This window comes from Limulus polyphemus, unplaced genomic scaffold (genome assembly GCF_000517525.1).
Source record: "Limulus polyphemus unplaced genomic scaffold, Limulus_polyphemus-2.1.2 Scaffold3111, whole genome shotgun sequence".
Taxonomy (NCBI): Eukaryota; Metazoa; Arthropoda; class Merostomata; order Xiphosura; family Limulidae; genus Limulus; species Limulus polyphemus.
In genome coordinates this window covers 13,575-30,011 of record NW_013668721.1, presented here as the reverse complement: position 1 = coordinate 30,011, position 16,437 = coordinate 13,575, and the positions used below count along the sequence as shown (strand labels likewise).

At 34.2% G+C, this 16,437-nt stretch overlaps 1 protein-coding gene across 3 annotated transcripts in view; it reads left to right on the top strand.

Annotated features, from left to right (window-relative positions):
- The window catches only part of LOC106468684 (protein ABHD13-like), a 48,150-nt gene that overhangs the window by 28,879 nt on the left and 2,834 nt on the right, over positions 1–16,437 (top strand). For 2 of the 3 annotated variants that reach the window (XM_022397049.1, XM_013929123.2), the window contains 2 exons: positions 9,151–9,258; positions 9,966–10,107. In XM_022397049.1, the coding sequence (XP_022252757.1) occupies positions 9,151–9,258; positions 9,966–10,052 (195 nt within the window). In that variant the 3' untranslated portion in view covers positions 10,053–10,107. Of the gene's footprint in view, positions 1–7,537; positions 7,670–9,150; positions 9,259–9,965; positions 10,108–16,437 lie in introns of all 3 variants that reach the window. The other variant, XM_022397048.1, reaches the window with a different exon arrangement.

The window sequence follows — 16,437 nt, the reverse complement described above, 5'->3', positions numbered from 1 at the left end:
ACTTTAATATAAGTTTAACACAACTTATATTAAAGTTTTTCTTCATTACCCATTCAAGCCGTCTCCAGACATTATTAGTCTCAAAGTGGGTTCCTCGTCATCGAATTCACGATTATTAATTTTTATTTATTTTTTATTCTTTGTAATTTCGGGTCCCTAGTGGCACAGCGGCATGTCTACGGACTTATAACGCTATAAACAGGGTTTCGATACCCGTAGTGAGCAGAACACAGATAGTCCCGTGTGTAGCTTTGTGGTTAATTAAAAAAAAAACATTAACAAATCTATAATTTTGACATGTATTATTCTCTTTAAAAAGCGACACTAGCCGTTCCTAATTTACCAGTGATGGACTAGAGAGAAGTCAACACCACGCATCGAACCACTGACCATCAGATTGCGAGACGAGGGCCCTAACCATCAAACCATAATAGGCCTCCAGTAGAGAAAAAAACAGGTCCATTGTAATTTTGGAAGATGTATTTTATTTTTCAACCACAAAAATAAATTATTCTGGAGAATATAGGAAATATTTTTTTACAGATATCAGTTTCTGTGAATATCAATAATATATAGCATATTAAAAAACATATTTAAGTAAATAGGCTTCATCATGTTAGAATATATCAAACTAAGACGCACAAAAACAGCTTTATAAAACATTAATTAAAATACTGCTTTTCAATAAAAGGGACCTAGCAAATTTCGACAATCCTTAGTTTAATTAAGAAATCCGTAGCTGCAATAACATCTGCTGATACAAGTATCATTTTTTTCGTTCATTTACACCAGATAAAATTGTTTCACTCGGAATAAGTAACTCAAAATTCGTTCTGTCGTTATAAGACTGAACTGAACCATCCTCTTTCTGTTTTGTACTAGAATTAGTAATTTCCGCTATTATAAATACTGTTACGTCTCCGTTTGTTAATTAACTTTCCGTAACTTCGTTCCGACGAAACTTTAGCGACACAAGTCCTTACTTAATAAAACTGGTTTATTCTTTCCGAATATAACTTTACGATACACTTAATAGACAGTGAGTAATTGATCTGCAGTCAGAGAGTATTATTGAGCACGTTCGTTGTTATAGCGTTTGTTTTAGCGCGAATTGTTGAAACACACACATTGTTCCGTCACGTTGTCACCCTCTTATATATATACCAGCTACCCTATATCTAGTAATCTCCCGACTATTCCCGAAGGTTCGAGAGGTGGCGTGACACTAGTCACGTGACCTCGCTGACGCAACAGTTCTTATTTTAGACGTCACTTGACTTACTACTTTCATACTTACTAGTTAGATCTAAACATCGTTTATTATAGATCTGGTCTACGAACGTTAACACAGACTGGGATAGGCCTATTTTAATATAAGTTTAGCAGTAATAACAGTCTGTTATACATGCAATTGAATGAATACTTTCAAACACACATAAATTACAAACTAAATATATACTTTTGTTTTGCATTAGATCTGTGTAAACATTGACAACGAAGCCACAAGTCCCAATTATCGCTCATGAGTCGAATATCATGATATACGACTACCTTACCTTGAAATAGTGGCCTTCGTCTCGCTTAATAGCTATAATCCATTTCTTCCAAGTCTTTCTTTCACGGGAATTGGTGGAAAGATACGTTGTTTTTTTTTGTGTCGTTTGACACTTGTTTTTCTTTATAACGCCAGTCATTGTTGCAATTCGGCACCGAGCAATGGGCCACGTTCATGTTGTTAGCAGTGATATTCTCTATTTGAACTTTAAAGTCATAACGGCGAAAGCGTGATTTCCGTCCATAGGTGGCACGAGAAGCAAGCCGCTGTGAACCTCAGTTCGAAATGAGTGGAAGCCTCGTTCATAGACCTTTGTGGTTCCAGTTGAAGTTATTTCAATCTTTGTTTATATTTCAAATAGGATCTTAACGTTTAAAGTAAGAACAGCTCTGAGGTACCCTACTTGTGATATTATTATTAATCCAGTGTGTATGAAGTCACTTTATAACAAACCTTTTCTTTCTTGCATCCAACAATAAATGAGTATTTTTATTTTTAACTAGGATTTCATGTTTATATATGTACAAAAAAACATTTTAATTTTATTTTATAGGATTGGCTAAAAGTTTTACAACTGAGGTTTAACACGCCCAGACGCAGTTTTATAAAGAAAACAGACTAGAAAAAGGTTTAGATACCAATTTCTGCCATCTATGCCAGTGCTGAGGTGAAAGGAAATATCTTAAAAATTTTTGAAAAAAATTTCTTCTTAGAGGGTGCTTATTTACAGTCTAAAACGTATTTTAGGAATTTTTTCATTAAATTCCTCTTTAAACTTCATTAAAGAATACAATTTTGTACAAATAATTGAATGTTATGCTACTATTTATAAAAATAAAATCAGAAATCCATTAAAAGATAAGTTCTCTATCATTTTTTCAATTCACAAATGCACACATACATTGCCTACTAAGAAAGTTAGTACCGGTAGTCATCGGGTTAAAGGTTTAGGTCTGATAAAGTGATATCATAATTCTTACAAGTAAGTTTGTAGCTAAAATTCCATAAACTTAAGATATTGTGAGAAGAATTCAACAAAACTTGCCATAAGTTAAAATATATTGCACATGCACAGTTTACCAATTTTCCAAAGATCATAAATTAAGGATAAATTCTTTATGGAAAGAAGCATATACCTGTTTCTTTAGAAGAGTAATTACAGTGTATAGATAAAGATTTCTTGTGACACAGTTTCCATTTTTAACTTTTTGCATCAAGTATGTAGAGGTTTTGTTGAGTGCATTTTATAGATATAAGCTAATAATCCAAATAGAATGTAAATGTTTTGTAATTTCTTGTGATAACTCAATTACATCAGCTTTTTTGTTCCAAATTTCTGATAAAAAACACTTTCAGTTAATTAAAAGTGATTGAACGTAATAGCATCTAATTTGTTTCACTATATATATATTTTACGAGTAGGACACTTATCTGAGGAAGTTTTGAATTTTCTGAAGTAGTGAAGGCTTAGTCTGGGCAATATATGAACTCAAAATTGTGTTTGCTTGCTGAGAAGTTGCCTTAGAAATTTCATGTCAAAATGGGTGGTGTCTACCACAAGGGCAAAATTGCACAATTGACTTTAAAAAGTTAGGGAAAATATTCTTTTATTGGTTTTATTTAAAAAAATAGATGCATTTGATTTTTTATTTTGAGTTGGTTTCAGCATGCTCACAATAAAATTACATTACCTCCTCTCACATATATAGCTATTCTCGTTCAGTGCTGTCCTCTATATGCAAAAATATTTTTGAATGCCACAAGCCTTGCATTCCCACTACCCCACAATTATCGTGGTTCCACAGTGTCTCGCATTCAAATCATCATGTGACAACCCTCCACCAATAGGATTGAGACACAACCTCTTGATGCATGTGGCTCCATCTATTCGATTCTACTGAACTATCACTTCTCGTTTGGCAATGCTACAGTCAAGATGTGTTTTGATTGTGCTCTATTCATGCACTTTTTTCTTTATTAATATCATACGAAGTGGAAAGACCATTTCTAAATTTTAATATTGTTTTCAGTTTTATAGTGTTCTCTGCAAAAGTACCTTAGTTATTCTTCTTTTTATATGAATAACTTTCAGTATTTCACAAATTTATGAGGAATACCAAATTTAATGTTGCCACTTCGGAGGTGCTCTTACCAAAAATACCCAAGCTTCAGGGTGGGGGAACTCAACTGAGGAGTTTTTAGCCTTTATTCGTCAGGAGATTGAACATTATCTGAGTCGACCTTCTTCTCCCTGCTTGATTTCCTTCTAAACTAGCTGACGATGAGGATTTTGACTGCCTTTTTCCTCCTCTCAATTATGCTATGCCTTCCCACTCCTCTCCTGTGGAATCTGCCAGGCCTAATTCAGCCTTTTTAGACATGATTTCTCAGGTATGTTTTATTTTATCCATTTCCCCAGTTTCCTCTAATCCTATTCCTTCCTTATTACATGAAACACTTTCCTCTTAGTATTTGATTTTCCTTTCTTTTCCTGATGTTAGGGTTCATGCTGATTAATTTGTTTCACATTTGCAAGCTGGTGCTCACATGCCTCACCCTCCACACGGGCCACAAGTCAGTTTGCCTTGGCTTACTATCAGGTAGATTACCCCTTTCTTAATTCTCAAAAGTTAGAATCACTACAGCCAATTTGGGGGACTGACCCTTACAGTCCTGTCCATTTATACCAGGCTTAGTTTTCCCACCTTCATCTTACCCTTGCAACCCTTCTTTAGTCCACGATACACATCCTTTCTGAGGCACTCCACCATTCTCATGAGGGATTTTTGGGGGATACTTTATCCTTCATTACCTTTACATTAGTGTGATTGTCTTCTTGGACTCTGTCTCTCCACATATGGTTTCTTCGCTGGTGGGACCTTCTGGGGAGGTCTTTCCCAGGTTCATTTACTGTAAACTTACCTTCGGGACTTGTGGATGGCCCCATTTCTCCAAAGGTTCGTTTTGGGGGATGTTCATGAAACTTTGGAATGATATGTGGAATCTGTGAGGCAACATTCGACCCTTTCATCCTTGGTTGCTTGTTTGTCTAAACCTGAGTCCTTGCAAACCTCTGTTCCTGTTCCACATCTAACACCCTCCTGTCATATACTTGTTCCTCCAACTAGGGGTTCTGCCATTCATCACTTTTATCAAAGCAGGTCTCATTGTTGCCAGCAATACTGGTGACTATCCTGTAGGTTTTGGTCCAGTGGGGGCTCGTTTGACCAATTCTGTTCCCATATGGCAGGAATTTGTTACTGATCATTGGGTTCTTCAGGCCTTGTCAGAAGGCCTTATTATCCAATTACTTTACCTATCCCTGTTTTCTCTTGTACAAATTATCTTTCTGTTACCTTTGGATCCTATTACCAATCAATGTCTGTCTGAAGCAGTCCAGCTTCTTCTATCAAAAAGGGCTATTGAGCCTGTCAGCCATCTTGTTTCGGGTACTTTCTACTTTGTGGTGGATCGTCTTTCTAGACCAGACAGAATTTATCCCACAGAGTGGTCCTTCGATCCTCATGTTTTCTGGTGTCTATGCTTACAGAGGGGGATGCCTGATCTGGATGCATTTGCCACATTTCTCAATGCTATGTTACCTTTTTTTGGTCTGTGGTTTTTCATCCACAGGCCATTGCTGTCGATGAGTTCAGCCAAGATTAGACCAATTAATACCTTTGTGTTTCTCCTCCCAGGATGATTTCAACTACCCATGCCACTCAGTTTTAGGTTCTTCTGATTGTTCCTTACTGGCCGGCACAACCCTGGTTTCCTCAACTAATTTTATCTCCATACTGTACTTCCATTGCCTCTTCCTCTCACTCCATCCTTTCTCCATCAACCCTGTCATTGGTATTTCATCCTGCCCTTCCTATCCTCAATCTTCATGCCTGGCATTTATCAGGTCCTTGGTGAGGGGTTTGGATTGTCTTGGCAGGTCACTTCTTTTTTAGCTCATTCCATTCGCCCTTCCTCAATGATGGTTTATCAATGTACATGGAACTTCTTCCACCATTTAACATTACATGGGGGTTTTCCCCCTTCTTGACCCCTCGTTCCTCTTATTACCAATTTCTTCATTTGACTATTTGATCCTTGGACTTCAGTCTTGTCTATCATTGTATATTGAGCAGCCTTATCATACACCTTCTGTTTTTACTGGTACCATCTTGTGTTTACCTCCTTGTTATTCTCTCCTTGTTGTTATGTTCATTCCGGATTCATATATCTCCTGATTGAGTGGTCCTATGGGATTGGAATGTCAATATGGTTCTTGACTGCTTGTTTTACCTCAGCTATACTCTATTATACTCCAGTTCTTTGTTTCCATTTTTCACATAAGTCCTACTTCCTACTCCTATTAACCTGTGGATCTCATCTGTCTGATATATTTGACATCAACATCTCCCTCACTCTGTACCATTCCACATATGTTATCCTTTATCCAGATCGATCTTTCCTTTCTAAGACTTCGACAGCTTCCTTACATCTCCCTCCTTTATTCACGTATGTGCTCTTTGTGGTTATACTTCCCACACAGTTTCATTCCCTGGTTCTCATTCTTGCTTTTCATCCCCTGGCAACATTCCTCTGTTTGTTTCCTTTCTTCTTCAGCACTTACCAAGTGGGTTTGGATTTAGATTTGATTGGCTTATTCTTCCTTGTTTTCTTTTTCTCGAAATTTGTTCCAGGTGTCTTCCCACTACATCAGGCACCTTACCATTTCCCTGGCATCTCACCTACGTCATTCATTGGAGGAAATTCTTCAAGCAGGAATCTGAACTACTCCTCATACGTTCATCTCCCACCATTTGCATTGTGTAGCTTTTTTTTTCTCATCTGGATACCATCTTCCACCTGTCCCCATTCTTCAAACTTCCGTAAGACTGTGACTGGGTAAGTTATTGGTTTGTACAGTGTATGCTTCTGTTCTATATAACTTGAGGTAAAGACAGTGTGGACCCTCTTCCTACCATGGACGAGAGGTTTTGGACTGGAGGTGATTGGCCATGTATGGTCCACTGTGCCCAACCACTCTGCACCTTGGATCACATCCAGTTTCACTTTCCCTCACATTACTGTCTATAGAGGATTCATTTACAGCCTCTCTTCATCAGGATTGAGAGTATGTTCTTACGTGGCTCAAATATTAATCTGACTGTTTTCTATCTCATATGGTTGTGCTCCTCTGTTTTTCTGCCTGTGTTTGCAACACCTCTTTGCGCACTGGGCGGAGAGTATACCTGGTACAGAAGTGGTGCAGTCTACCAAGGATGATTCTTTATTGAGAGAATCATCAATATAGGGTATTCTTCAGATGCTTTCAAAGGGTGCTTCTTTATATATCCCTCACACCAGTCCATCTATCTATTCAATGTGAGATTCTAGCTATATATGTGAGTAGAGGTAATGTAAATATTAGAAGTTATAACTTTCCTATACTGAAAATGTATTTCTGATAGGTACTTACCTCCTCCCACCCTTCCTTCCCCACTGAAAACCGGTGCTTCTTTTTCTGCCTGAACTTGAACTGATAGTTCAGTAGAATCAAATGGAAGTAGCCACATGCATTAGGAGGTTGTGTTGCACTCTTATTGGTGGAGGGTTATTGCATGACGATTTGCATGCAAGATGCAGTAGAACCATGATAATCGTGGGATAGTGAGAGTGCAAGGCTTGTGACATGCAAAAAAAAATGTTTGCATATAGAGGGCAGCATGGAATGAGAATAGCTATATATATGTGAACGGTAGTAAGTACCTATCAGAATAGATTTTCAGTATAGGAAAATTATAACTTTTCTGACTTTGTTTTAGCAAAATATGGCAATTTTAGCACTCTAGGAGGAAAGTGTTAATATTTTTAAAGAAAATAGTGATAAGTTGTCCTTGTTATTTGGATAAAGTATTATTTATTGATTCTTCGCCCCTGTTTTTCAACATTAGTTGTCATGGTGTGATGTAATTGCCTATATTTCAGTGTGCTATGGGAGAAATTCAACAAACAACAACCACTAACTCAGCCTCAAGAAATCATAGGCTGCTAATCTTTCTGTTCTTTTCAACTGTCAAAACCAAAAAAGGCATTCAGTCTGGCAGGAAGCTTAGCATGGTAATATGTTGCTAAGAAAAAAAAGATGTTTGTGAACAACTTTTGCTACAATTACAGACCTGTTTTTTTTAAAGCTTGCTAAAAAGCATGTATTATCATTTTATATTTCATTTGAATTATGATGTCAAAGTATGATTGGAAAATAAATGTTTTTTTGTGGAACAAGATGAGGTAGGCTTTGGTAAATGATTTTGCACTTGACCATATCAAGATCCATTATGCCAACAAAGCTGCTGTTTTGGGCCTAGTTTGCCTTATTCCATATCAGCCTACATAACTCCTTGAATGGGCAAAGAAAATCACTGAAAATAATTGTAAAAAAATATATATAAATGAATTATAAAATTAGATTTAAAACTTGTTACATGTATTAAATGAAACCTTCTGATTAACAATTTAAAAACAGAGTTGGCTTGCTTATAATTTGGGTATAGTAGAAAAGTTATTTTTATTGTATGCCAGTGATCATAAGCACAGTGTAACTGTTTGCATTATTTCTTTAGTTATAGCACAGTTAAAGTCTACAGTTTTCAAATAATGTATGAGGACATAAAAGTCTGTATTTAAAATCTACAACAAACCTAAGCATTTTTAATAATTTCTTTAAAAAACATATAATGAAATCTTTTCAAAAATTTCAGAGCTGCAAATTCATATAAGTATCACACATGAAAATAAGATATTTTATTTACAGTAGCTACATAATCTATAGAAGATAATTCTGAAACCTCAAACTGTTACATCCACTAGTATTATCACAGTGCAATAAAACAAACCATATTACAGATGCTTCAAATCGAAACACACTGGCTTCATAGAGTTAAGCAACTTATCTAACATGTTATAAATTCAGCAAGTCTTAGTTTTCACTTCTTTAGTTAATAAGGATGAATTTTGGTCTGGATACATCATTATAGAAAACCCTGTGTAAGATACCTGGGTGGTTTGAGTGATTAAAGAAATGCCTTACTATTAGCAACTTTAGAGTGGTTGTGTTTCATTATGTCTTATTGAATTCCTGGAGTTGTAGATGCTGGTGTACATTGGCTACACCAGTATCTTCATTAAAAAACTTTGCAGTTCCTTACTATCCATTTGTTAGTATTTCAAATAATGTTAATGCTGAATTTGCTTGGCCTTTTTGCACAATTCATGAATAGTAACAAAATATAATTCTTATTTTATATTCTGAGCTATAACATTAAGTGTTTTTGTAAGTCTACTTAGTATGCAAATATTCACTAAAAGCATTTCACTTTCTTTTTTGTGTCATTTCCCTAATTTTACAGATATTTCTTCCTGTAACATCTTTGGTGTAACAAGGAGTCTGTTCAGTAAATGTGTTGTGAATTTATAAACATTTTGTTATATGTTCCTAGACTAAACTTATGTGTATTCATGATCATTATATAATTCTCTAGATTAAAAGCATTCTGTTTGTAAGAAAGGATGCTATAACATTTTTTTTTTCCTTCCTTAAGAACTCGAGAAGTCCGGTTAAAAGACTTGCCACTTTTGAATCAGGGACCCACAACGAAACTTGGCAGTGTAGTGGTTATTACAGAACTTTAAACTTATTTTTTGATGATGTAAGTTTAAGAAGGGGACTTTTATTTAGGAAACTATGTATAGTTAATTTTGAAAATTATGCCATGTAATTCTGAAGATAAAAGTAACGGTTACAGAACTAGATTTAGAAACAAAAAGTTAAAGATTTTACTTATGAAAAAATTATATAGTGAATTTAATTTTAATGTTGTATTTTTTTGCCATATCATTTAGTTTTTTTAAGTGCTAAGCAACTTGGGCTTATTTCTTGCAAAGCTATGGTTTGGTGGGAAAAATGTTGATAGGGAGACAGCATGCTTCCAGTTACATTACTTAACAACAGAAAGTACATATATTTTGTTTCACCTATAGTATTTTCATGGACCTACACAGTATTCTTGTGTTAAGCTCCTTATATTGCCAGTGAGAAGAAGCAAGCTGCCAACTTTTTATAAATACAAATAGTTCTATTAAATCTTCAATTTAATATGAATGCATCAAAGTAAAACATAATTTGTCATTGGCAAATGGGCGAGTGTATTTCTTGTGCTCTGGACACGATAGTACTTTGTTTATTATACTACCATATTACTGTAGTTAAATATTTATACCATTCATTCAGCTTTATTACAGAGTTGTTTCTTTTAAAGCTTAAGTAAAGGTCTAGTCTTATTTTAAAATATAAAATATCGAGTAAGGAATATGCTTTATTATATAATTCACAAGATTTCTTTTTGACAACACACAGGTTATGGTGTTAAGACATCAGCAAGGTGATTCCTGCCATTGGCCTGCCCAGGATGTTTGTGTTCATGTTCCAGCTGAGGTGTTATGATGGCTTGAGATGGTGAAGTTAAATACCTGATTATTTATATATAATAAAACTTTAGGTAAGAATATGTGTATTTCCACATGTTCCTAAAACTTACAAAATCAATCATAAACTACGATTACTGAAATAATATCAAACCACTAATCACATTTGGAAATAGAAAGAAAAGGTTTTTAATTAATCTGTAATTTTAAACCAAACAGACTTAATAGTATGTAATGTGGTATAATACAAATAGCATTCACTTATTATTGTTTTAAGATTAATTTACTGATACCATGCAGTATTATCTTTCTTTGGACTATCCCTGTGCAATTTCTATGATGTGGAATATTTCTTGCTTTAAAATAGAATTGAAATGGTAAACACTATTTTAATTTTACATTTAATTTTACTTTTAATTGTGATTTTTATAGTGAAATATTATATTCTGTTAATTTTATTTTGACCACTAAGTTTTAACATCTGATGTTTGTCTCTTAATAAATTCACATCCAAAAAAAAGAATAATTGTTTGGTAATATGTGCTATAAAACATATAGTTAGACAGGATTTGTCCATGTATTGTCTATAAAATTTTCATTAATCCCAAACTATAATTTTAATAAACCCAATAAATGTACGAGATTTTTTAAATCTTAAAAATCTGTAGGATAGGCAAACTGTATTCAATAGTAAAGTTATGGTGTTTTATTTATTTGTACTATTGCATATTCTAAGTAAATTATTGACAAGGCCTGTAAATTTGCTAGTCTTTAAAGTAGGCTAATCTCCAAAATAAAACAGAAAATCTGATTTTTTTGCTTCTTCCTCCATTGTATTGACTACATTTACATTTTTATTTTCAATGATATTTGTCTGTTTATACAGTACATACTTTACCTGTTCTTACCTGCCTTCTTTGTTGGATACGTTTTGTATTCGTATCATATTTTTATTTTTTCTAATCTTTGTCATTAGAATCCAATATACAAGCAATATTGGAAATAATTATGGAAACTGTGAAGAAACATTGATATAAAATGCAAATGTTATGTGACTAATCCATACTCTTGTATGAAAATGAACTGCACCAGATTCAGTCTATGTTGATAATTTACTCTGAGATTAACATTCAACCATCAAATCAAACAGTCCCACACCATCATAATGCTCAGAAAAATTCTCAGTAGTACTGTGGTGTATACATTTATGGCTCCTAGGGCAGAAATGCCACATGTAGAAATCATAGTTTTAACTGGTGAAGGCTATTCCATGCAACAGATTAAAGGGAAATTTCATGTTTCAGTAGAAGACATACAGAAATTCTAAAGAAGCTACATGAAACTAATACAGTTAATAATAGAAATGGTTGAGGTAGAAAGCCCAAACTCTTCAAAAGTGACATTAAGTAACTCAAGGTTATGTATAATTATTTAGATCTGTCAAATTAAGATTTATTTGTGCCTTACGAGACAATCCATGTAGTTTAGTCAAGAATGAAGCCACGAAGAAAATTGTTATTTTCACCATGAACCTTCTATTTAGGAAGAAACCATAAAGAGACACAAATGTGTGAAAAATACTTTAAGTTAAGTTATTTTGTCATTTCTTTTTTTTTTATCAGTAATGAATGATGGTTATCACAAGAACTTAATGACATAGCTAATTACAGTCATAACATATTACTGATTTTGAAAAGTTTATGCTTTACTTTTAGTTCTTGCTTATTTATAGAAACAATTATATTTCAGATAAATTTTTTTTAGCCTTCAACTAGTAGGGTCAGAATGACCTACAAATGACAAATAAATGATTATAACAGTAAAAACTAGAACTTCAACAGCATGTCTACTCTGCTCAACACTCAACAACTGATTGAGAATAGAGTACAGAAAATAACAGGTAGAGAGCAGCACTAGCTGCATTGGAATATCAACTTGAAAAATCAACATGAGTCAGTCTAACCTCATTCTACCGGTTGATGGTTAAATTACTAATTTGACAATTAGCAGTTTTTTATTATTATTGTATTCGCTTTTTAGCTTAAGATAATACTAAATGGGAGTTAGTTAGAGGTAGCTGCTTAATTTCCCTTTTTAAATATATCTTTTGTATGAAATACTCAAAGCCAAAGTGTTTGGCATCCCACAGCCTCTTGGTGCTGTATCACGAGTTCTATGGAGTTTGTATACAGAGCTATATTTGACACTTATATGGACTCATTTTCACAATAACAATACCCTTCTCGCTCTATTGTCTGTATTATATATAACTTTATATACTATATGATTTTAATTTTCGGCTCAAAAATCAGTTTAACATTCACAGTCTTTATAAATCTGTCATAAATTTATCATATAAATATTCAAACATTTCAATTGTTCTGTTTATCTTTAACAGATCATAAAAAATTATGTACCACTTTTTTATGTTTTTTTTTTGTTGTTGTTTCTTCTAATTTTGGTTTTATTTTTAGGCTAAAATTGTTGGTTAAGGTATGCTTAAATTAGTCAATTTTCTTTGTATGTGAACTCCTTATCTGTATATTTTCCCATATTATCTAGTGATGCTTTTATTTCATTTCATATGTTTTTGTGATTGGTTTGGCTAGCCTTCAATAACTTTTTTTTTTTAATGAAATTATTAAAATTTCTAATGATATATATATTATCTGATTAATTCAACTTCTAACTTAATTGTGATTTGTTTTGCCATATTTATAAGATAGTAATATAAGCAAATTTTACTATATGCTATATTAAACTTACCAGAACAAAACACCAATAGAATTAAGTGTTTTTTAATGAATTACATCAGCTACATTATTCACAAAAAACTAAAGGATAATGAGGTTTGTTAAAATTTTTAAATTATTAATTTTCTTCAAATTTAGAATGCTTACTCTAGAGGATTATACTAATCCTAACTAGGGTTTTCAAGTTTATTCACCAGTGATTCTTTATGTAATAGGACTTTATGAGAAAGAATCCAAATTCTGCAAAGCAAAAAGTTAGTTTTAACTGATTAGGAAAGATGTTTACTGTTGAGATAGTGCTTAATTTATGGATGTTTTTGCTAGTATTAGTTTTTGCAAAGAGTGTGCAAGCTATTAGAAACCAATTAAGTGAAACTGAAGTTTGCAGAAATGTCACACTGCTTCAGGAGGACCACACCCAGACTGAGGTGCCAAAGGTCATGGGGGGTATCACAATCTGTGGTCAAAAGATTATGGCACAAATACCAGGCCATAAGAGAATACACCAGGAGGCCAAGCCAGGATCTCAGAAGGGCTACAGATGCAACTAATGACAAATATCTATGAAATTCCGATACAGTACGTTACCTCCTCTCACATAAATAGCTATTCTCGTTCGGTGCTGCTCTCTATACACTTTTTTTGTGTGCATGCCATGAGCCTTGAATCTCCCACTTATTGCCATATGTCTCGCTTGCAAATCATCATGCAACAACCTTCCACTTTGATTGGGATCCCTCATCTTACCCTCATGTGGATGTCAGTTCCCAGTGGCTGGGTTTTGGATTTAGACAAACATAAGTCCTCACACATGTACTACATTTGTCTCTATTCCCTCACTCATTTATACTTTTGTTACTCCGTCCTTGTTGTGGGTCACGATGGAAGTACTTGCAGATTACTATGGTTCTTCCCCTTCCATGCAGATTACTATGGTTCTTGATGTTCTTATTATTCTGAGGATGTTACTATGCTTGGTGTGGTTCCTGTCAATTTAAAATTTTGAGTGAGATGGTTTACATTAAGCAGACGTCTTTTAGATGCCAGTTGTGTCAGATTCCCGGATCGATCAGTCAATTTCTCACACTATCATGTAGCCCATTCATGGGTCGTGGGGTATGAGATTCCCTTTGGTCTTATGAACTTGAGGTGAAGAGGGTATGATTCTCTTTCGTACCCTCACCAGATGGCTGGGTTTTGGATTGTAGTTGACTTGCCATCAGTATAATCCTTTTTTCCTACCACCACATGGATGTTGGTTCCCGGTGGTGTGGGTTTTGGATTGTAGTCAACCTGCCGGCACTATGATCCTCTTTCCTACAACTACATAGATGTTGGTTCCCGGTGGTGTGGGTTTTGGATTGTAGTCAACCTGCCGGCATTATGATCCTCTTTCCTACCACCACATGGATGTTGGTACCCAATGGCAAAGTTTTGGATTGTAGTTGACTTACCAATGGTATGATCCTCATTCTACCCCCCTCGTGGATGTTGGTTCCCAGCAACATGGGTTTTGGATGTAGTTCACTTTCCATGTATAGTCCATCGTGCCCTAGCCACTATACCTAGGGGCACATTCTTTTAATCATACTGACTTTTATGTTTCCCTGGCATTGAGTTTCTTAAATGTCATATGGTTCAGATCCCTATCCTACCATAGTTCTCTCCAGCTTGGATGTGCTCCTCCAGTTTCCAGTCCATATATGCGACATCTTTCCATGATAGGGAAAGAGTATAACTGGTTCAGAAGTGGTGCAGTCTCCCACATCAGATCTTCAATTTTGAAAAGCTTCTCTTGGGGAGTGTCCTTCAGATGCCTTCAAAGGATGTTTCTTTCTTTCCCTCTCATCGGTCCCTCCACCTATTCAATGTGGGATTCTAACTATTTATGTGAGAGAAGGTAATGTGCTGTATTGGAAGTTATAATTTTCTTCTACTGAAAGTATATTTCCGATAGGAATTTACATCCTCTCACACTTCCCATCCTTCCTCTCCACTGAAAACTGTTGCTTCCATTTTTTGCCTAAAACTCGAAGTGATAGGTCGATAAAATTGAATAGAGGGAGTCACATGCGTGAAGAGAGTATGTTGCACTGTTATTGGTGGAGGGTTGTCGCATGATGATTTTCATACGAGACACATAGCAGTCAGTTAATTCCAAATGAATGGGACCTTCAAGGCTTGTGACATGCGCAAAAGAAAATTTTGCACATAGAGGTAGTACTGAACAAGAATAGTTATTTATGTGAGAGGAGGTAAGTACCTATTTGGAAAAAAATTTCAGTATAGGAAAATTATAACTTTAGCCCTTAGAAACCTCAGAATCTAGCTTCTGCAAGCCACTGGAGTGCATGTATCACACTTAACTCTTTCAGCACAGGCTCGGTCCCTGTGGCCGAACTCGTAACCATTTTGTGCTTGTTATAGTTTTCATGCTATAACTTTTAAATTAGTAAGTGAATGTTAAAAAAATTTGGCAGTTTACCAGTAAACATTACAATGCTTTCATATGCAGAATATCAAATCTTTTAATTAAGTCTTAAGGTTTGAGTATTTTTATCATGCCTTTTTTTCTTTTTGCATGTTGCCTATCTAACATGCAAAGTAATTTTTATTTTAAGATTAGAAATACTTTTATGCATCAGAAAATTTTCAAATTTCACCTGCAAAGTCTTTATAATGTCCAGATAGTTATCAAACGTTTCTTAAGAAAAAACTTTATATTTTAAGTAATGAATCTCTGTATGGGTTCAATAGATTTGATCGATCTCATAACCACCATAAAAATTAGGAAATAAATCTATATTATGCCTCTTTCATTATAGAATGAACACAAATTATAACATGAAAACATAAATGTTTAGACTAAATAGCTTAAATCTCATAATATTATACATTTATATATATTTATAATTTTTATAATATATTGACCTTTCAGCCTTGCTTGGCTAACAATACAGAAATTACAATGACGTGACTCATGTGCACATATGTTACCATATCTAATGACATAAAACTGACCTTTATGTACTAAGTAAGTTATCTTGGATGTGTTTTAGTAGACTAGTATTTTGTAAAGTACAGTCACATTTCAATTATTATACATTATATATGTATATAAATTATTGTTATTTAGAAATAAGTTCTTAAACTTATTTTTATTAAAACATAGAACAGTAGATAAAGAAGTGAAGCAAACAATTATCTCTTCTAGTTACAACCTTTGTACTCGGTTACTGCTTGACGTAGGTTGCTTAATCTTTAAAAATTTTGCACATGGAGGATATGAAACAAATAATTTTGTTTAGGTTTTATATATATATTTGAATAACTAAAAAATCATAAATTACTACATTATTACCATAGAATTCCACTATAATTTATCAAGCTTAGTAACTAAGATGTATTTTAGATTAATAAAATATGAAATTTTGATCAGACCAAAGACACACCCTACCTCCTTGAAATATTGGTTTAAAAGAAAGAAATGATGGCCAAGCCTGTTAAAATGGCTGAAAAAGCCACTAGGGGGATATTCTGAGCTTCTGATTGGTTATTCATGTGATATATAGAAGTAAGTGTATATAAGGGGCGTTTTCCAAAAATAGCAAGAGATGGACAGGGTGCCACTGTGTTTGATTTATTATATGA